Raw genomic sequence first — 22,577 nt, forward strand, 5'->3', positions numbered from 1 at the left:
TTATCCCAATTTTAATTCAACATAAATGAGTTCTACGCAATAAATAAAATATGAAATATTTTACGCACTTTTTTACTAAAATACAATAAAATGTTATATAATTTACTCGTACTTAAATTAGCATTATTATCATAATTTATTGTAAAAATGTATTTTAAAGCTAATATCTAAATGGATATGGCTTCCTAAAGAAAATGAGACAAATTTGAACATGTAAAAGAAAACTCATACAATGATATTTTCATCTAAGCAAAATATTAGATGCAGCTTGGAGGTTGATTCGTGAAGTTGAGGTACTTTTCAAGCCTTTTTATTTATGTATTTATTATTTATTTATTTATTTATTTCTTTTTTAGTTCTATATATATCTTATCTTTTTTTCACATATTTTTTCAACCCAAAATAACTTATTCATCGAAGATCCAACATCTCGACCATAAGACGATCGTCAACTATCGGCGAAAACCCCCGAAATTTCACCGGCTGCTCAACAGGTGATTATGATTTTGCAATCAATTGTAAGGTTTGAAAATTTGTCCATCGATTTCGGATTGTCAATTCCTTAACCACAATTCAAAATATTGATTGGGTCAGTGTTCAAAATGTCAATTTTTTGAATCGCCAAATTTACCTTGTTTTTCTTTACTTTCGGGACGTAATGTATAAAGCAATCTTGATAGCCAATGTAATTAAATGTTAAAAAGTAAAATCATTAGGTATAAATAATATGACTTCAAGCTTTTTGGCAAACACTGTTGTATTTGCTTTTTTTGGCATCTAAAAATTTCTCATATCAAACAATTTTTAAAATGAAATAAGAGGTCTTGATATTTTTTAAAAATTGGTTTAGTTTCTTTTACTATGCACAATTCATTATTAAAAAACATATTTTCAATATAAAAAAAGTTTCAAATTTCATCGCTAAATTTGATAATATGAATGAATTTTATTTACCACATATGATTCGTGTGACTGGTCTATCGGGCTTAGTTTGCAAAATATTAGATTCGACTGGAGGTTTACTCAATGCTCACTTTAAAATAATGCAAAAATAATTATCTTTATTTTTTTTAATAAAAATAACGTTGTCATAATAAAATAGAAGTATATGTAAGAAAATAAGTTGGTTTTGAAATGATTTATTTGTATCAGAACAATTCAAAATAAAAAAATACTATATATTTTGTGAGTGAACAATATAAAACATTATTATATAACAGTGAACAATGGATGGTAATAGGGGTAAAATAGTAAATTTAGACCAGAAAAGGCAGCTAAATAATCACGAACTGTCGTGTTTAGTGTAAAGTGCTGTATAGTAATCAGTAGCATATATAACCTTAATCTCTCCTTCTCTCTGTCCTCCTGTTTGTTTATGTTTGGGACTCCACTCTCTTTCCACATATATATAAATACGTACATTTGTGTGTATATATATATATATTTTAGCTTCTCAAAAAAAAAAAAAAAGTTAGATAAAATATAGTGAGTACGGCGGGGCCGAATTCGTCGGGGTGAAAACACAAAGAAAAATCTTCAAATTCTCCAAGAAGACCCAAATACGAACAAAAAATTCAACCCCACTTTCCCAAGAATCGTCAGTAAGTGCTTAAAAGATTGTGCTCGCGGGTGTTTTGAATTGGGGGTTTTGGTGGATTTGCCAGCAGAAAAAGGGTTGGGTTGTTGGCAGGAGAATCTGCGGAGCTAATCATCGTTGCTGGAGGGAAAAAGGGATTTATTATTTCATTTCTTGCGGCGGCGGCGGGGAAATTCTCCGGAGGTCGATCTGGGTTTGCCGGTCAGCTCCGACTCGTTTTGCGTTGATGAGCTGAAAGAGGGGGTGAGAGATCGAGTTTTTTGTCCTGCTCAGTTATGGTGAGTTTTTGATCCCTTCAACTAGTCTTCCGCTGCCGTGTTTGGTTTGGACTTGCTTTGATTTTGTTTTGACTTTGGATTTGGTCAGTTTGTTTCAATTCGGATTGCGTATGCTATTTTGGGTTAATTCTGTTTTTCTTTTTGTTCTTTAGAGGAGTTGGGATTTATCTGCAGTTGTGAATATAATTGGAAGGAAAATTCGATGTACTAATTTTGTTCATTCTTTGAAACTGGATTTGCCGTATTTTGTTGGTAGAAATGATAAAAAGCTGCTGAAATCATGTTCACTGAAAATATAAGATTGAGAATTGTAATATGGTTGCCTCTTTCATTTGTTAAGCTTTGATAGTGCTCTTGTTAATGACTGACTGCTCGAAGGCTTCGAATATGCTTACTTCTTTACCATCTTATTGATACAAGTTCATTTTTCTGCGGTGACGAGACCTTAGTAGTTGTTAGGAGACACTTATTTCATTTTTTTTGTAGATATCGTATTCGCTAATTGACTGAAGGTTGTAAAGGATTTTTAGTAGATATCGTGGACGATATTGAGATTATCTTTGATGGTAGCTGTAAAATGCCTCTCTTCTTCATTTCCTAAAGTTTTATGTATAAATGTATTCGAAGATTATTTCTATGTGATCATAATGTGGAAGAAGAATTGGCTAAGCAGTTCAAATGTTTTGTTATGAGGAGCTGTATTGTTGCACAGTTTTTGAGCAAACATTAAACTAGCCATATTTTGCTACGAATATGAGATTAGTGTGAATTGTGCAATCGCGTGTCTATCCTAATTGCTGTTCTGGTCTAAAAGATATGATGCTTTTGGAATATTGTTTGTGAATTATAAATTTTGATTATACCGGCATCGCTCTAGAAGTACTTTTCCTACTAAAATTTTATTTGCTTAGTTTTACTCGCGGGGTTTCTTTAATACCCTTGATCCATCGAATATTGGATCATAATAGTAGACTTGCTTTACGTGGGTGGTGGGTGTCAAGTTGGTGGATCTACCACCAGTAATTAATGTTTGGTTTCACGGAACATACTAAATTTAACATATGAAATAAATTTTTTCGTTATCTTAAGTTGATCTTGACTAGTGATTGCCTTACCGAGTATAGAAGAATTAAATTGGAGCTTCTTGTTGATTTCCATTAATAATATTTGATTAAGGTTATGAAATGCAAACTGTGCTATCAAGTAAGAAAATGCATATATTCCGAATACACAATAGTTAAAATATAGTACTTAAAGTATGATCATACCAACGCAATTATGACTTGGAGACTATATCAACTTAAAAATGAAATACCGATAGATGATTTCAAGTAGCTAGAGTTGCAGACATGCAGAAACAAACAGACAACAAGCAGAAACAGATGGAAGGTAGGCGACGTGCTAATTTAACCAAAATATTAGACAATGAGCAGTACGATATACTATAGTAGTATTCTGAAATGAGATCCCAATCTAATGTTGTCTTTTTAAAACCCATTCGTTCAATAACTCGAACAGTAAATCGGTGTGATAAAGAAATGTGTAGTCTAGGGTTTGTTTCTTTAAGGTCTAGTTTTGGTCTCAATTTTTCCCTCAAAACCATCAACTTAAACACTTACTTTTCATTTAATATATTATACAAAATAATCATTGTCTTTCAAAACATCACATTATACATTAATTTGATTCAAAATCTTATTATTCATTTATTCTCAAACTCCAGGCCCAAATTCAAATGTTAAAGAAACACAACCCTAGAGTTTTAGTAGTACATTTTGATAATTATTCTCTAATTTGATGTTATAGTCTTACTTTAATATAAATTACTAGCTTGAAAAGTATGTTTCATATGTTGAAGGATTTGAATGCCCAAACTTACTTTAAACTGTAAGTGAGTAGCGAGTTGGATCAAAATGTAGATAACAATCATTTGGATCAAAATCAATAACTAACTACGTAACATTGTAGAACCTATAGGTATCTATGATAGCCATACATGAAGAAATCAGAATCATGAGTGTCAACTTATTCTAAATTTTAAAGGTATTATTGTATATCTGTTTATGTTTTTTGGAGGATTAAATATATAAATAATGCACCAGAATGCATCTACTTAAGTTTTTTGTTGAGATTAATGGAATGTCCTATACCTTAACTGTCCCATCATGAGAAAGTCTTTTTACATGCTTTATGAAAAAGAATACCATCTCCACGCGAGGGGATGCATTGGAGGATTTAATATGTAAATGAACATATATTAAAATATTCTTATATTAAAATATTCTATCTTCCCTGTCAACTAGCTTATGAGTATTATGTGAGATAGTCTTTGTACAATACTAATTTCTCCAACACAGCATAACTGATTGTATTAGCCAAAGTTGACACATCATTGATCATAGTAATCAAACATTTCTTTCTGTGGATTTCCTATTAATTGAATTCTCTGAGCACAAAGCAGAGTGATCTTACAAATGGATACACTATAATTATAATAAACAAGATGTAAATCATGCTAATCATAAGAAGTCTTCGGCATAAATAACTTATAACCCAAATAGACATTTCCTCTTGTACATGGACTCCAAATATAGGAGATTACCTACTTTAGTGTTTGTGTTGATAAAGAGACTTCTTTCGCAACATGATTACTCAATACACCTAGGTACATTCATCCAGTTAGTTATGATAAAGATTATGGAGATATTTGTGGGAGAGTACTTGTAATGGGACTTTTCCTATCTATGGAAGGGTATTTTGGGGTGCTTTTACGTGGTCTTTTAGCAGTATTTATATTTTAGTATGAGAAATGGAACATGAAAACCTTGCGCACGTGGCAACTAGTTCTTCCTTAATCTTCAATTACATAATGACCATTCTATGCGATAACTTGCTCCAGATGGATGAGAAGTTTCTTTTGACTGTTTTGCAGGCATCACCAGTTAACATTATAGTTGGTTCACATGTGTGGGTTGAGGATCCAGCTTTGGCATGGATTGATGGGCAAGTCAACCGTATAGATGGTCAAAATGTTCATGTTCAAACCACCAATGGAAAAAAGGTGAATGCCTGGAAGTAACGCAGTTTTTACTGGTCACGTTGATGTGATACTTGTAATTACCAAATTGTTGTGAAGATAGTTTAGAAATATTATGTTTCAGCTTTTTTAAATGTTCAGATTTTTCAGGAATGTTCATCTGTTTTGCATTTTGTTTTCTTGAGTGATCCTATTCACAAATATTCATTCCTGTATCCTATAGTACTTGACCTTCTCGGTTCACCTGACAAGAATCATGTTACTATCTCTAACATGGGGGTTTCAGAGCTTATCTGAATATATCCGGTTAAAACACTTCCATGAATATCTTACATTTTATTTTTCAACGAAAAGTGAGTGATAAATATGACCTTGGGAGAGGCCAAGTCATGTAACTCTTATTTCAAGTCTTACTTTTTCTTGCTAATTTAGATCGGGTTTTGCACTTATTTTTAACATCCAATATAATCACAAACTTGTTATGCCAATTTCTGTTATTCCAACTTAAAAAATCGGACAAACAGTTTGGCAATCTCTTGCAACAAAAAATGTTAAAGTTAATCTGAACTAATGGAATTTGAAAATATTTCATTTCTTGGATACTCATGGCATCATGTAAATAGCTTAATATGCTAATGCTATATACTTTCCTGCAGTTTATGGCTGTGAAATGGTTTTTGTTATTTCAAATTGTATTACAATATGAACAATGACATCTATGGAAGTTTATGAAAATAGTAAACCAGTCTTGAGAAACCCAGAGTTGCACTTCATAATGACTTTTTACGCTATTGGTAAAATAATTGGGATGCCATTATTATCCCGTTCTTTGGTTTTCTTGCGTGTATTCACGCGAAGGTTTTCTTTGTCTTTTCATTCAAGTTCTATTACGAAGCTAATTTCAATGGGAATCATTAATATGGTTACATTATGTACCATAATTTTTAACCAAAATGGTGTTATGTATGCTGCTTGACATCTTTATTGGCAACTGTTATTTTGATGTCAACTGTTATTTTTACTTCATTATATGTGGACTGCATTTGGCTCACTTCAACTGTGTTCCATATTAAATTTGAATTTTCCATGTATTATATGCCTTTTGCTTTGCAGGTTGTCGCAGATATCTCAAAAGTGTTTCCAAAGGATACCGAAGCACCACCTGGGGGTGTTGATGATATGACCAAGCTTTCATATTTACATGAACCTGGAGTTCTGCAAAATTTGGCTACGAGATATGAACTTAATGAAATTTATGTAAGCATTTTGATTTTGCCCTGATAATTGATCTGTAATCCACTTGCTTCCAGTAAACCTCATTAGAATTGTTTCTTTTTATTTTCCATCCTTTCTTAGGACAAATAACAAGTACTTCTTCTAACTTATCACATGACATTTTTCTCAGACATATACTGGAAATATTCTGATTGCGGTAAACCCTTTTCAAAAAATACCACATCTATATGATTCTCACATGATGGAGCAATACAAAGGGGCAGCACTTGGAGAGCTTAGTCCTCATGTTTTTGCAATTGGTGATGTGGCTTACAGGTGATATTTGATAGGATATTTTCATTATGATGTATGTTCGGAGGATCTCTTGGTTGGCTGTGCAAGGCAACATAGTGACTTGTTCATCCATGATGCATCTTGTTGTCAGGGCAATGATTAATGAAGGAAAGAGCAACTCCATATTGGTCAGTGGAGAAAGTGGTGCTGGTAAAACTGAAACAACAAAAATGTTGATGAGATATCTTGCATACTTGGGTGGGCGGTCTGGAGTAGAAGGACGGACTGTTGAACAACAAGTTCTAGAAGTAAGTAGAAATTTACATTTCCTCTATACAAAATAAATCTCAAATCAAACTATAATGTTTGCCTCCACTTTTGTCTCACTGCTTGTATTTGTGTTGTAAATTACAGTCAAATCCAGTTCTTGAAGCATTTGGTAATGCCAAAACTGTCAGGAATAACAACTCTAGGTGAGTGTTAACCTATCTTTAGTTAAGGATATTGTAAGGTTCATGTCTAATTTGATTATTTGTGTTCAACTCATTTTAGTAGTTAAGAGTTAAATGCGGTTGAATATTAATTAATGGTTTTGCTGGTGTTGCATATATGCAGTCGATTTGGTAAATTTGTTGAAATCCAATTTGACAAGAGTGGGAGGATATCTGGAGCAGCTGTTAGAACATATTTGCTGGAGAGATCTCGTGTTTGTCAAATTTCAAATCCCGAAAGGAACTACCATTGCTTTTATCTTCTATGTGCAGCACCGCCTGAGGTAAGTTGCATTTCTCTTGTAGTTTAGTTCCTGACTGTTTTTATAGATTTTGCATCATGTTCATGTTAGCAGTTTTGTTAATGCTTTAGGACAATTTATAATGTCTTCATTCTTCAGGAAAGAGAAAGGTACAAACTTGGTCAGCCAGATTCATTTCATTATCTCAACCAGTCCAAGTGTTACGAACTTGATGGAGTAAGTGATGCTGAGGAATACCTTGCAACCAGAAGAGCTATGGATATAGTTGGAATCAGTGAAGAAGAACAGGTCAGCCTATACCTGAAGACACCCTGAAATGTGCTTGTTTGTAAAACTTGCTCTATTTTTCTATGTGCATAATTTTATTCATCATGATGTACATTTCTGTAGGAGGCAATATTTAGGGTGGTTGCAGCAGTTCTGCATCTTGGTAATATTAATTTTGCCAAGGGCAAGGAGATTGATTCTTCTGTGATTAAGGATGAGAAGTCTATGTTTCATCTAAATACAACCGCCGAATTACTGAGGTCAGGCTTTTGTCCTTGTTGTTTGTACTTCGAATAAAATTGCTAATGGTGTTAGTGAGAAATTGTTGTGATGGATATAATTCAATAGTTGTGATCCCAAGAGCTTGGAAGATGCATTGATCAAGCGTGTGATGGTGACACCTGAAGAAGTCATTACAAGGACTCTTGATCCAGAAGCTGCCTTGGGTAGCAGGGATGCCTTGGCAAAGACTGTATATTCTCGGCTGTTTGATTGGTACAATATTGGTGCTTCAGATATATATATATATATATTCATTCAAGTGTATAGCAGTAATTGAATAATCATTTTGTCCTTTAACTTGTTCTCTCTACTGCTTTCAGGATTGTAGAAAAAATAAATATCTCCATCGGACAGGATCCTAACTCAAAAGCGATAATAGGTGTTCTTGACATATACGGGTTTGAAAGCTTTAAGCAGAACAGGCAAGCTTCCTTACCTTGATATCTCATTAGCAATAATAGGGAGATATATTATTAATTCTCCTGACATTTTTTTTCATGTTGGCAGCTTTGAGCAGTTCTGTATCAATTTCACTAATGAAAAATTGCAGCAACACTTTAATCAGGTCTTTCTTTTTTGTTAAACTTAAATTATGTCAGTTCCATACTTGAACTGCTTATATGAGATTTGTGTTCCGTTTTCAGCATGTCTTTAAGATGGAACAAGAAGACTATGAAAAAGAAGAGATAGACTGGAGCTACATAGAGTTTGTTGATAACCAAGATGTTCTTGATTTAATTGAGAAGGTTTTGAGACCCTTGATTTAATGCTTTGCTGATTTTGTGTTTTTTAGTCCAACCAATTATTCATATGAATATATTTTCACCATTTTAGCATGGATGTTTAAATTTTAATATTTTCAATATTTATTTATTTATGGTCACTGCACATAGGAAACCTGATAATTACTTATTTGATATATGTTCTTTTTCTCGTTTTTTATTTCCCCAGAAACCAGGAGGGATAATTGCACTGCTGGATGAGGCTTGGTATGAAGTTTTTATATTCTCTGATCCTAATACTTTCTTATCTCTGTAATTCATTGAAAGATTATGGATTTCTCAATATTGCTCCATCTTTATTAGAGGTGGCTGCTTATGTGCAACCACTGCTGCTTTTTTTTTTTTTTTTCACTTCTGATGGCATGTACTCAACATTAATACTGTTTTGTGGCAGTATGTTTCCTAAATCTACCCATGAGACATTTGCTCAGAAGTTGTATCAAACCTTTGCAAAACATAAGCGTTTTATAAAGCCCAAGCTCTCGCGCACCAATTTCACGATATCCCACTATGCGGGGGAGGTAATAACGTGTTGATCGTGAAATATTGTATGTGCTGCGCACCTGTGGAAACATAATGTAACCATATTCATTAATTGTAGGTAACATACATGGCAGATCTGTTCTTGGATAAGAACAAAGATTATGTGGTGGCTGAGCATCAAGATTTGTTAACGGCTTCAAAGTGCTCGTTTGTGGCTGGTTTGTTTCCTCCTCTTCCAGAAGAATCATCAAAAAGTTCCAAATTTTCTTCAATCGGAACCCGCTTTAAGGTCTCTCTGATATCTTCCAGTTTAGTAAAAGTTTTTTATCAATGCCAATGTTAAATTACTAAAGCTTGCTATATCATCCGGTCATAGTGAGCCTTTTACACCCGTCTCTGATAACTAGAATATTCTTTCAAATTGCATTTATATGTTAAACTATCTGGTTTAGTGTAAAATAAGAAGTTCAAATTTATTTCCAACAGTGTTGAATATCCATTCTCTAATAATCAGTTAAATACATGAGGGAATACTGGAAGTTTGAAGACCTAATTTGGTGATAGATGTTCTTAGTAGTGTTCTATTGCAATGTTACAATGAGGTGCCATTCGAAAAATATTCATCCATGTTGGGTTAGAACTCCGAGCCCTATAAACTTCTGCTGGTTTATGGGTATATTCATTTTTGAGTTCTTGTGCTGCATTTTCCGTTTTTGTTTTTGTAAAACCTAAAAAGCATACATCGTATGAGGTTGTATTGTTTTTGGAGTGTGATTTTACTGTTACTTTCCATGTTCCATATGAATTAGGAGAGGCAATAATACATATTACACTATAATCATGACATAACAATAAGCTAATATGGATACATTATATTATTTATCTGTAGGAATAATTAATAACCAGACAACTATCCATTGGTCTTAAATGTACAGGCCAAAATACTTATTTTGCAGTTCATAAGTTGCTCTATGTATCCAAGAAAAGTGAATAGTTTGATTTCTGATTGTTGGTGCTTATAGAAACTTAATTTTATGCAAAAATATTATTGGTGATATTTTCGAATACGCAGGAGTGTGTAAGTGGTATTTTACTTATATTAAGAACTGTTGTGTTAAAGAGATCTATATTTATATCCTTGCAGCAACAATTACAGTCTCTAATGGAGACACTAAGTTCAACGGAACCTCACTACATCAGATGTGTAAAACCAAACAATGTTCTTAAGCCTGCAATCTTTGAGAATATCAATGTAATCCAGCAGTTGCGATGTGGTGTAAGTATTATGTACAAGATGTGTTGGTCATTTTTTTTGGCATCAGAGTTGATTTCTCAGCTTAAGACCTCTACCTCTTATGGTAAATTAACTTGAATTTTTACTAATGATTATACAGGGTGTCCTCGAAGCTATCAGAATCAGCTGTGCTGGATACCCTACAAGACGTACATTTGATGAATTTCTTCTTCGATTTGGTGTTCTTGCTCCTGAAGTATTGGATGGGAGGTAAATATTTTTGGCTTCTTGAAACTGATTCCTATAACTTACATATTTGAGCCTACCTTGTGTCATCCAACACACTGCATATTTTCATTTTGTTTATTCATAATTTTATACCATATATCCTTTTTGCAGCTATGACGACAAAGTTGCATGTCAAGTGATTTTGGACAAAATGGGATTGAAGGGCTATCAGGTAACTAAAATATGATAATCTGTACTAATATTGGTGTGTGTGTATATATATATATGCACGCACATGTATATATATATTCATTTCCCTATTATACTATGTCACCTCATACTGAAGTTGGGATTCTGTGATAGACAAGAGCATTGATTGTGTGATTCCCTGATGATCAGGCGCATTTCTGGTCATAAATTATGTTGATGTATGATCCGTTCTTTGCATACTCTTTGTTCTGCAGTTAGGTAAAACCAAGGTCTTCCTACGAGCTGGTCAAATGGCTGAGCTAGATGCTAGGAGAGCAGAGGTTCTTGGAAATGCAGCCAGGACCATTCAAAGGCAAATCCGTACCTACATTGCTAGGAAGGATTTTCTGTTATTGCGCCAAGCTGCTATCCAATTGCAATCATGCTGGCGAGGTAACTCAGTCTTTTTAGTAAAGTTTATTCATCTCTAAGTTGATTTTTCATACTAATCAAGAAGACTATATGCAAAGGAAGGCGTATGCATACTGAGGAAGAAAGCAATCGTATGCTCCAAGATATTGGGTGCCATTATATTTCTGTGAAATAATATGCTCTTCAGTATATGAAAATAATTGCGTGTCTAAAAACATTTAGCTGATTTCTCATCATCTCAAATTGGTGATGTGTCAACTTTAAATGACCTCTCCAAGTTGATTTTTTTTTTTTTTTCCTTTTCCCTTCCCCTGGAAATTGGAATTTGCATTATAATATAACTTCTTCCTTTCTATGTAGCTCTGTCTGCTTGCAAACTTTATGAGCAATTGCGACGTGAAGCTGCTGCTATTATGATTCAAAAGAACTTCAGATGCCACACCGCTCGAGAATCCTATGTGACCTTGAAGGATTCGGCTATTGCGTTGCAAACTGGAATGCGGGCAATGAAAGCTCGGGATGAATTCAGATTCAGGAAGCAAACTAAGGCTTCCATTAAAATTCAGGTCTGTTTTTTAGGCTCTACTGCTTTAATTCGACAGATGAGAGTTTAAGCAGTTAACATTGTACCGACTAATGGATACATTATTTTATTGTTGGCATGCAGGCCCGTCAGCGCTGTCACAGAGATTACACTTACTATCGCAGTCTTCAAAAGGCTGCTATTACTACCCAATGTGCTTGGAGGCAACGTGTTGCTCGGAGAGAACTTCGAAAGCTCAGAATGGTTCTGACCTATGCTTAAGCCTTTTCATTTTTGTAGCTGGTTCCTTCTGAACTTTCTATAAGCATCTTTGTTACTTGGTTCAGGCTGCAAGAGAAACAGGAGCCCTTAAAGAAGCCAAAGACAAGCTGGAAAAGAAGGTGGAGGAGCTCACATGGCGTTTGCAGTTTGAGAAACGTCTAAGGGTAATTATTTCGACTGACTTTGTGACTCGTGTTTTTTTTATATACCCAATAGAATCACACCCTTTTATTTTGCTTCTTGATGTAGACTGAGTTGGAGGAAACAAAAACACAAGAAATTGCAAAGTTACAGGAGGCATTGCATTCAATGCAAACACAATTGGAAGATGCAAATGCTAGAGTGATAAAAGAACAAGAAGCAGCGCGCAAGGCAATTGAAGAAGCACCTCCTGTCATCAAAGAAACCCCGGTTATGGTTCAAGATACAGCAAAGATTGATGCATTGACATCAGAGGTAGAAAGTCTAAAGGTAAGAACTCATATTGAAATAAGAGTTTCTTGAAAATTGAAGTCACCACTACAGTGTATATATATATATATTGTCGACACATTTATTTGTGTACCGAATGATGTATTTTATCAAGGGGATAAATTTCCAGTGTGGTAAAGTGTTTACTCATTTGGTTGAATTCCTTAATAGCAGCCACTGCTGAATCATCCCCTGAAACTTTATATCTGATATTAACTCTCTAGTTAAGTATAACTGGACTGATGGCTTTAAAATTTAGGTCGTTTCTATAAATATAACCCATTTCAGATTGAACACTCAATTGCTGAGTGGATCAACTTCAGATAATATGATAAATTGCCATTTTGCAAAGTATTGAGAAATTTAATTGCTATTCTTCCTTTTCAAAAGTTCCCTCATAAGAAGTCCATTCTTTTATTATTTGCAGGCTTTGCTTCTGTCAGAAAAACAAGATGCAGAAGAGGCTAAAAAGGCTCGCACAGATGCTGAGGCCCGAAACAATGAATTGACCAGAAAACTGGAGGAAGCTGTAGGAAAAGTGGATCAACTTCAAGATTCCACAAGAAGGTATATCCATTGAATCTGTATGAACATTTGGTTTAATCCATTGTCCAAAGGCATTATTCTTTCCTTTTGCTGAATACTTTTCCCTGGAAAGGGTGTCTGTCTAATGGCCGTTTCTGTGTTCATGAAGCTTTCTTGTTGATCTTTAAATTTGTCAGGGAAATATTTTTTTAGTAGTCATAAAATAACTATTTCTGAGATTCTTTATTGGACTTACTTATTTTGCCATGTTTGAAGGATCAACTTACTGCATCCCTACGAATAATTACAATGACAGCAACAAAGTACCTTTTTCTTCGCTTGGTTCATATGTTTTAGTGTGTGATTGTTACTTTCCTAATTGTAGGCTTGAAGAGAAGCTGTCGAACCTCGAGTCTGAGAACCAAGTTCTCCGACAACAGGCTCTTACTATGTCACCTACAGGGAAATCTAGACCTAGAACAACTATTATTCCGGTAATGCTGATACATCATTCGCTTACCTATACTCACTACCATTGCAGATATTCTTATCAGACCTTTCCTTGTAACTTTACAGAGAACTCCAGAGAATGGAAATATTCACAATGGAGAAGTGAAGTCTGCACATGTAAAGCTTTTGTTGTTGAGATTTGGGAATTTAGGAAATGCAGCACGACTCGGTTATGGTTGAATATCATTGTTGCTTATGGTCTGCTTGTTTCAGGATAATGCTCTTGTTGTGGCGAATCCCAAGGAGCCTGAATCGGAGGAAAAGCCCCAGAAATCTCTCAACGAAAAGCAGCAGGTAAATGGGTTCAGCATGTGCATTCAATATTTCAATAATGATCGAGGCCTGGTCTTTATTAGGTTTCATTCTCCTTCAATCTCAAAAGATAACAAGCTCTGATTTTTTCGTTTTTGGCAGGAAAACCAAGATCTCTTGATAAAGTGCATTACTCAAGATCTCGGATTTTCTGGTGGTAAACCTGTTGCTGCTAGTATTATTTACAAAAGCCTTCTACACTGGAGATCTTTTGAGGTTGAGAGGACAAGTGTTTTCGATCGCATAATTCAAACTATAGCATCAGCCATTGAGGTAAAAATGGATAGATGATTGGTATCTTCTATTTCTATTAGCAATCTATAATTAAAACTCAAACTTAAATTCGAAAATGTACGTGGAATGCTTTGGAAAAACTTATTTTGTGAAACTCCATTGAAGGCCCCCGATAACAATGATGTCCTAGCCTATTGGCTATGTAATACTTCCACATTGTTGACACTGCTCCAACACACACTGAAAGCAAGTGGGGCTGCCAGTTTGACCCCACAACGGCGAAGATCATCATCGGCTTCTCTCTTTGGGAGGATGTCGCAAGTATGCTATTGTCCTTCAATGTTATTTTACATTTGTCTTCTGCATGTAATTTTACTTGTTGGTTTTTTAATATGCCTCTAATGTTTAAACACCACTTGTCGAAGGGATTGAGAGCATCTCCCCAGAGTGGTGGGCTAGCATTTCTCAATGGCCGTATGCTCGGTAGACTTGATGATTTACGACAAGTTGAAGCCAAATATCCGGCTTTGTTGTTCAAGCAGCAGCTTACGGCTTTCCTCGAGAAAATATATGGAATGATTAGGGACAATTTGAAGAAAGAGATTTCCCCTGTACTTGGTTTATGTATCCAGGTAAAATCCTGACGACTCGATTTTCCTGATTAGTTTGTCAATGTATATATATATATATGTATATCTCTATCAAGCAGATGCGTTGTTGTTGTTTTTATTTGTATCGTAAATCTACTTGTTTGCAGGCTCCCAGGACGTCTCGGGCGAGTTTAGTAAAGGGACGGTCCCAAGCTAATGCTGTTGCACAACAAGCACTGATTGCTCATTGGCAGAGCATTGTTAAAAGTCTAGACAATTACTTGAAGACGATGAAAGCAAATTACGTAAGTTCTCGGAAAGTCTTAACGTGAAATTTGGTTTCGAGTTTCTTCGTTTTAGTTTGATTGTGTTCTTTTGTTCTTGCTGTAATGCAATTACAGGTTCCTCCCTTCCTGGTTCGAAAGGTTTTCACTCAAATATTTTCGTTTATCAATGTGCAATTATTCAACAGGCAAGTTCATCTCTATCGAAACCTTTAATGTTCTTACGATTCTATATTAGCACCATTAAACAAATGATTCAAATGACCTTCTCTAATTTGAAACACTGCAGTCTTCTTTTACGTCGTGAATGCTGCTCGTTCAGCAACGGGGAGTACGTAAAAGCTGGGTTGGCTGAATTAGAGCAATGGTGCTGTTATGCAACAGAGGAAGTAAGCTTTCGTTCCGATAATTTCCGCCATTTATCTGTACGTCGTATCACTGCCTTACAGTCGAATCCTGGCGCGCAGTATGTAGGATCTGCTTGGGATGAGCTAAAGCATATCCGGCAGGCCGTCGGATTTTTGGTGCGGATCACATCCCCTCGTTTCATTTCTAACTTCATTTCTTTCTTATCTGGAACGGCGTCACAATGCTGTCGTGTTTCGTGCATCAGGTCATACATCAAAAGCCCAAGAAGACGTTGAGTGAAATTACGAATGACCTTTGTCCCGTGAGTAAACCTTTCCCGATCCAAATTTCTGTCCTGGATCATCTCGGCATTATCTTACAATCGAATCATTTTACAGGTGCTGAGCATTCAACAACTATACCGGATCAGCACAATGTACTGGGACGATAAATATGGCACTCATAGCGTCTCTTCTGAGGTACATTAGTTTCGAACATTAGCTCACTTCACGACACTCTTCAACCAACCTCGCCTCGAATAAATTCAACGATTCTTCAAATATAGGTCATTTCAAATATGAGAGTTATGATGACAGAGGACTCAAACAATTCCGTAAGCAGTTCCTTCCTATTAGACGATGATTCGAGGTATAGTGTTTCCGACAGCATTATTCCCATTTAATATCCTTTAACCTTTTCCGGATAGTCGAACATCGTAGATTTACCATTGTTCTAAGCTTCTACTGTTCTAAATGAACTTGTGCAGCATCCCGTTCTCCGTGGACGACATCTCCAAATCGGTGCAGCAAGTAGACGTATCTGACGTCGAGCCTCCCCCTTTAATCCGTGAAAGCTCGGGGTTCGTATTCTTACATCAACGATCAGATTGATTGACGATGATTGGCGCCGCCGGGTAATTCAGCAAAGCAGAAAGTATTTGTGCATACATACAATATATATACGCGGGTTTGATCATTTGATGTGGTTTGTGTTGGTTTGTATATTTGTGTTTTGATTATTCGCAATTTGGTTGCGGACGGCACTAATTTATCGCCGTCTGGGTTCATTCTTTCTTTTTTATTTCTCTCATCCATCCATCGAAGGATCCGACGGATGGACGGTAGGGCTCGGGCTTGGTTTCGGTGTCCGGGTTTCGGGTTGGTACTAGGTTGTATTGATCTTGTTATTGAGATTTGGTTGTGGTGATTTGCAATATGGCTTGCAATGAATCCATGTTATATTTTTTTGGGTGTAAAGAAGATGATGATGCAAATGAATGATAGCCGTAGAGCTTTTGATAATTCTTTGTTTTCTATGAACACTTATTTTGATGATTCTTTGTTTTTAATATGTAAGTTATATGTAAATAAATTTTATTTGTTTTTTGTTTTTTGCATGTTTATTCAGTCAAATTTTCTGACAATAGATATTTTAAAATTTTATTTGAAAATATATTTTGTTTGTTATATCATGTGCAATAACGATAGTAACTGTAGATTATTTTCATCTTGTGCAGCTAAATTATGTGCTCAATTTGTATTATATTTGTTCAGCAAATTTTTGCAAGTTTGTAAATATAATACTCCCTGTCATCAAAATTACGCTATTTCTTGTTTTTTTATTCCTTAAATTTATACATACGTAAAAAATTTATTTATTTCATTATTTTATTATTTTATCATTACAATCAACTATTTAAATCTTATTTTGATATAAATATTTTGATATTCAATTCTCCCAAACTAAAATAAAAATAAAAAAAAAAACAAGAAATTGATGAGTAAATTATGGACTAAAATAAAATAATTTGGAGGTTAATTTTGAATTGAGGTTTGAACAAAATTTGAATAGCTGTATAAAATGATATAAATAGTTAAATTTGAATAGTGTTTGAACAGTAGTAACGAAGTGATATAAATAGATATTGACGTATTTGATTTGATATTTTTGAAAAAAATTTTTTGATAAACAGTAATTTGGGATAGAATCCCACAGCCGAACACAACAGAAAATGTGTTTGGTTTGAAATTTCAAACAAAAAATTTTCACCCACACATTTTAACTAAAAAGATTACTCTAAACATAAAATATTATATCATGTAAATAAAAATTCGAAGAAATATCAAAATACAATCTAGATATAAATCCAAACAAACAAAGAAACAAATGAAATAACAAGACTACTTCTAGAACACACAAAACAAACACAAGAGAAGTGTTAGATTCCCTTACAGCTTATCTACAAAACACAACTACTGCTACATTATACAAATTGATCATCAACACAACACAACACAACAATAACAACCATGGAGGAGGCCACCAGAAAATAATACCGAAAACACGACAAGTTCATCGAAAACAAGTCCCCGGCCGGCAGAAAATTACATTCAAACGATATCTTTTGCAACTTTTTAATTTGATCATAAACTGTTAGTCAGAAAGGATCACCTCATTGGCAGCATTGTCTGTGTTCGTCGACTGATCCATAGATGACGGGTCGGGCTGGGGCTCAATCGGCTGCAATTCAATTTTCTTCTTCTCCTTGAGAATGACCTGTCGCGGCATCACTTCTAGCAAGAAGTTACCGCCGTTCCAAACAGCTGCCGACACTTTGAGTAGTTGGAAAGTGCAATGTAGCTCGTAGGACAAGAATATTGGGACTGTAAGGGCCGCTGTCGCTACCGTGAACAATGCTTGGAGCAGAATGTACATGAACATTCGATTCTGATCCCCGAGCATTCCGCTTAATCGCCACCATATGTTGTTTGCTTTCTGAGCCTTTTTGGAAAGTTCCCTGTGAAAGATTGAATTTTTTCTTTTTTTTGTAAACAATGGATGCCTTTGATTAGTGATGGGATTAATTACGACGAGTTTCGAACCTGTAAGAAGTCATGACCTCGGGGTCTCGCAGAAGTCTTTGACGGCGTAGGACGTTGACGATGAGGAAATATAGGAGTTGCCACACACTGTAAGCAACTAGTGGGACAAAGAACAGCCATGTCCATAGATTCACTTTGCTTTCCACGTACGGCCATGATGCTCGTCGAGCAGTTCCTTCTGGATGCATGGCTTCAAAGAACACCGGATCCCACCACCGGATTGTGAAGAAAACCAAGCCTGGATGCAAATTAATCATCGGAAAAGGACAGAAATGGAAGCTATGTTATTGGATGTGTTCAAAATTCGACAAATTAATCAGAGGAAAATGACAAAAACGGAAGCTCTGTTCTAGGATGTGTTCAAGAATTGGAAAGTATTTCAATTGACACGGAGCTGCAAAAACTGACACGATACAATAATTCGACACGAAATAATTGGAGTCAAAGATTTCAACCCGATTATGTGTACGGCTTGACAAGAATCAAACACTACAATAAACGAATCGAGTTAGGATTGAGACTCTCAACTCGAATCCGACACGACAATTCGATTATGATATATTAATATTAATTAATATATTTATTATATATAAAATAGTTATAATTTAATAATTAGTCTACATATTAATTTAAACTAAGTTCAATTTTATATAATTTAATCTAATTTATAACCAACAAAAACTAACATAACACGAAAATATGAAAAAAAATAATTAAGAATTTCGACTTAATTATGTATACGAATCAACACGAATCAGCCACAATAATAAATAGGTCGGGTTAGGGTTGACTTATTTAATCCATTTAAAGTATTCAATCTAACACAAACCCCACATGAATCGACGAATTACCAGCAAAGACATGTGAAATTAATATTCAAGAAACAAGAAGAGGCGTCTTACCGGGCAAAAGATGTATAAATACACTCACAATTTTGTCCATGGAGTTGAACACTAAGCTACATCGCCAAACAATTAGTGCCCAAGCCAACGGCCCCTGCGCCACCAGTTTATACATGTTCAAAACAAGAAACTGATAATCGAAACAAAGTAATCCATCAATATTGATAAGAAATCAAACTAGGCTGAATGCTAACCTCAGCAAACGAGAAGCAAACCATGAAGAACTTCTCATTTTTGGGATAACACAGAAGCATGATCAAGAAGATGGTATTTGCATAATAGCAAAAATCCTACATATCCGTAATTTAACCGAATCAATGTTTTCCCTTTTACAAACAAACTGAAAAACATAATAGGAATAACAACTGATTTTGTCGCAGGAACTCACCAGAAGATAATAGTGCCATTTCTTGTAACGGTAATAAATCCACCTTAGCGGCACAAAAATCACATAGAACAAACAGTACAGATAACGAACATCTTGCGGCCCTGATAATTATAATCCACAAAAGGTAACCAAATCATCAAACAACAGTAAAACAATCGACGAGCTGCATAGCTAAAACAGAGAAAAAGTGTTCCAATACGTCATAAATATACTAACTTGCACCCAAAATGAAGCAGAACCCTCCGAAACCAAGAACACCGAGCAAATGTGTCACCTACACAAGAACACCAAACAACCAACCACCATTAATGCTAAATGTTCAAACTCAATTACAAAAGCTTTCTTTGTTCGACATCCATTTGACACTATTCCATTTACAGAAATGGATTCTTACAACCCAAACCTAAACTCTATACAAAAAGTTCAAATTCAAAACACTCTAAACACATACTTTGTATTCCATTCAATTAGTTACACAGAATCCAAAGGTCAATGGAAACAAAATGAAGAAAAACAACAGTAATTTAGCAAATCGCGCCATGACTATGGAACCTTGTTGATGAATTGCTCATGCTCCTCGGCCTGCTTGGCAATTTTAACGGCCTGCTTGGACAAGATCTCCTTCGTCTGAACTGCTTGCTTCGACAGCATTTCCTTCGTTTTCTGCACGGATTCAACAACAATCACTCAGGCACGCAATCCAATAACCCTAAATCGAACCCCCAAAATCAAAAAATTCACACACGCATTCGAAACCGCGTAATCCCTACCTTGGTCGGATCCTTCAGCCTCTGCTTGACCTTACCGCCGTACCGATCCCCGTTAGACAACTCCACCTCCATGGTTTCATCATTTCCCGCCATTTTCCAATCAGCCTCTGCTTCTGGATTCTCGTCGCGATTCAAATTGAACGAGCTAGCCTCTCAACGTGGTATTACTATTATCAATGATATCAAGGAATAATGCTGGGCAATAACCACAACAAATCTGCTGTCAGAAAACAATAACGAGTTGAATTGTGAAACTCGATCCCAAGCAAGAGGATGTTATGTTATGATATGATATGAATCGATTTCGGCGAGGTCCTAGTGACGGTCGATGGATTAAAAGCGGCCAACCCAAAACATCAGGACAGATTCAAAGCGAGAGAGAGAGATAGATTATAGATGGATAGGTGTTGAATGATAGATTGTATAGTTTTTGAATTTCTTCGAGAGGATGATTCTTTCCGTTTGTAGAACTTTCCTGTTCGCATTCAACGCGGCGGTGGTGATGGCGATGGGATAACATTATTTATTATTATATGAATTGTTTGTTTGTTTGTTTGAGTGGTAAATTGGATTGATTTCATGATATAATATAAATAGTTCATTTTAAAAACTGTATTCATTTTTTTTAAAAATCATTATATACTTAAATTATATTTTAAATTTTATAATTCCATTCCTTTTTGCAGGAGAATTTAAGTAGCAGAGAAATAGTTATTTGTTTCTTGCACGAGATTTTTTTTTATTTGAGTGATGTGATGTGATAGAGTTAAGTGTATATTAATATATATATAAATATTATTAATTATTTTTAAATATTATATAGTATTTGAGACGGAGGAATCTATTTTTAATTTAATTTGAATATATTTTTTTAGTTTATATATTATGACCCTGAAATCATAAGTTTTTTTAGTATAACTTACCTGTCAAATCTAGTTTGCAAAGTATTAAATTCGATTGAAAATTTACTTAAATGTAACTTTCGGTAGCAACTGCGGTTTCCACTATATTAAAAATAATACTCCGTCCGTCCTATGTAATATGGGTGTATTACCGTAGACACGATAATTTAGGTAAAGTATAATTAGTAAATAATTAAGAAGTGTATTAGTAAAAATAATTATTATTTAGTAAAAATAATTATAGATTAAGATTAAGATAAATAAATATCTTATTAAAATTAAGAAAATTATAAAATTTAAAATTTAAAATACGATTAAAGTGCATAATTATATTTCCAAAAATAGAAATGACAAATTATATAGGAAGGACAAAAAAAAAAATAGGAACAAATTATATGGGAACGAAGGAGTAGATATAATAATAATAATAATCATCATAATAGGTAAATAGGCTAGGTTTACGCAGCCCTTTTGGATATTATAATCTTAGAATTGTCTCTAAAATATGAAATATAGGAATCCTTCTGTCCCATAATAAAGTATCTATTTTTTCATTTTAATCCGTTCCATAACAAAGTATCCATTTCCTTTTTTAGTAATTGTACTATCTACTTAATATTACAAATACCGTTACAACTCACAATATATTATACAAATATCATTACATTTATATCACACATACTAACAAGGTTATTTTAGTCATTTATACTTTATTCCCACTATATCTCAATATAATACTAATATTTCTAAAACTACGTGAAAAAAGAAGATAGATATTTCTTTTTGGGACGGAGGAAGTATTACTTATGTATATAAATAAAATTTAATTATTTTGAAAGTATACGCCGGAAGACATTTATAGCATATTATATGGATTTTATATATTTTTTAAAATTGAAATGTTTTATTATGTGAAATATGAAAAAAAGTAATCCCTCTGTCTCAGATACTATGTCCACGTTGCCGTTTCTGTCCGTCCCACGTACCATGTCACTTCCCTTTTTTATAAAATGATTACACATTTTAATCTCATTTTAAATTTTTTTTATTATTTTAATTAAACTAATTAGTTATCTTAATCTTAATTTATAATTATTTATATCATAGGATAATTATTTTTACTAATATATTTTTAATTATCTACTAATTTTTTTATGAATAAATAAAATAAGTATTATATATTTTTTATTAATATGAAAACAAATTGGGTGAAAACACTAATTTATTTAAAGTCAAATATTACCTTGATTGCATAATCTGTTCTTGTTTGCATAATGATATGGGGCATATTATATACTAAAAATAAAATAATAGTATTTGTTTTCTATGAAATAAACTAATTTAAAATACTATGAAAAATAAACACACACAGTGATATTAGTAAATTCCGCAATTCAAGAAAATTAAATGAAATGATCCAGCCGAGAAAAAATAGGATATGATACTAATTGTTGTGCCTCTCACATTTCCCTAAATATTTTTTTCATCCTATTACAATTCAGGGTACTTCTTCTAAAAAAATTGTAATAAATTAAAGAAAATTTATATTTTCCCTCGGTGCGTGTAAAGGATTACATTTATC

At 34.2% G+C, this 22,577-nt stretch overlaps 2 protein-coding genes across 2 annotated transcripts; one reads left to right on the forward strand and one right to left on the reverse strand.

The window, feature by feature from the left end:
* The first annotated feature begins 1,460 nt into the window (after positions 1-1,460).
* On the forward strand, positions 1,461-16,540 carry LOC127263547 (myosin-17-like). Its single transcript, XM_051292637.1, has 39 exons — positions 1,461-1,875; positions 4,808-4,936; positions 6,026-6,169; positions 6,318-6,463; positions 6,573-6,729; positions 6,836-6,894; positions 7,037-7,196; positions 7,314-7,463; positions 7,566-7,702; positions 7,791-7,937; positions 8,045-8,146; positions 8,232-8,289; positions 8,369-8,470; positions 8,676-8,713; positions 8,901-9,027; positions 9,108-9,278; positions 10,134-10,265; positions 10,384-10,493; positions 10,623-10,683; positions 10,916-11,093; positions 11,433-11,638; positions 11,740-11,859; positions 11,943-12,041; positions 12,127-12,348; positions 12,776-12,915; positions 13,259-13,367; positions 13,450-13,500; positions 13,597-13,677; positions 13,798-13,968; positions 14,095-14,250; positions 14,355-14,561; positions 14,687-14,824; positions 14,921-14,991; positions 15,093-15,192; positions 15,271-15,327; positions 15,417-15,473; positions 15,550-15,630; positions 15,717-15,799; positions 15,918-16,540. Exons 1-39 carry the CDS (start codon positions 1,873-1,875, stop codon positions 16,039-16,041), a joined length of 4,584 nt encoding a protein of 1,527 aa, XP_051148594.1. The 5' UTR covers positions 1,461-1,872; the 3' UTR covers positions 16,042-16,540.
* A 778-nt stretch (positions 16,541-17,318) lies between these two features.
* LOC127263548 (glycerophosphocholine acyltransferase 1) lies at positions 17,319-20,588 on the reverse strand. The gene is made up of 8 exons (XM_051292638.1): positions 20,094-20,588; positions 19,876-19,986; positions 19,540-19,597; positions 19,324-19,424; positions 19,130-19,225; positions 18,936-19,029; positions 18,034-18,271; positions 17,319-17,948 (listed from the first exon to the last, which is right to left on the reverse strand). Exons 1-8 carry the CDS (start codon positions 20,184-20,186, stop codon positions 17,585-17,587), a joined length of 1,155 nt encoding a protein of 384 aa, XP_051148595.1. The 5' UTR covers positions 20,187-20,588; the 3' UTR covers positions 17,319-17,584.
* Between the last annotated feature and the right edge of the window lie 1,989 nt (positions 20,589-22,577).

This window comes from Andrographis paniculata, unplaced genomic scaffold, assembly GCF_009805555.1.
Source record: "Andrographis paniculata isolate CXL003 unplaced genomic scaffold, ASM980555v1 Contig69END, whole genome shotgun sequence".
NCBI lineage: Eukaryota > Viridiplantae > Streptophyta > Magnoliopsida > Lamiales > Acanthaceae > Andrographis > Andrographis paniculata.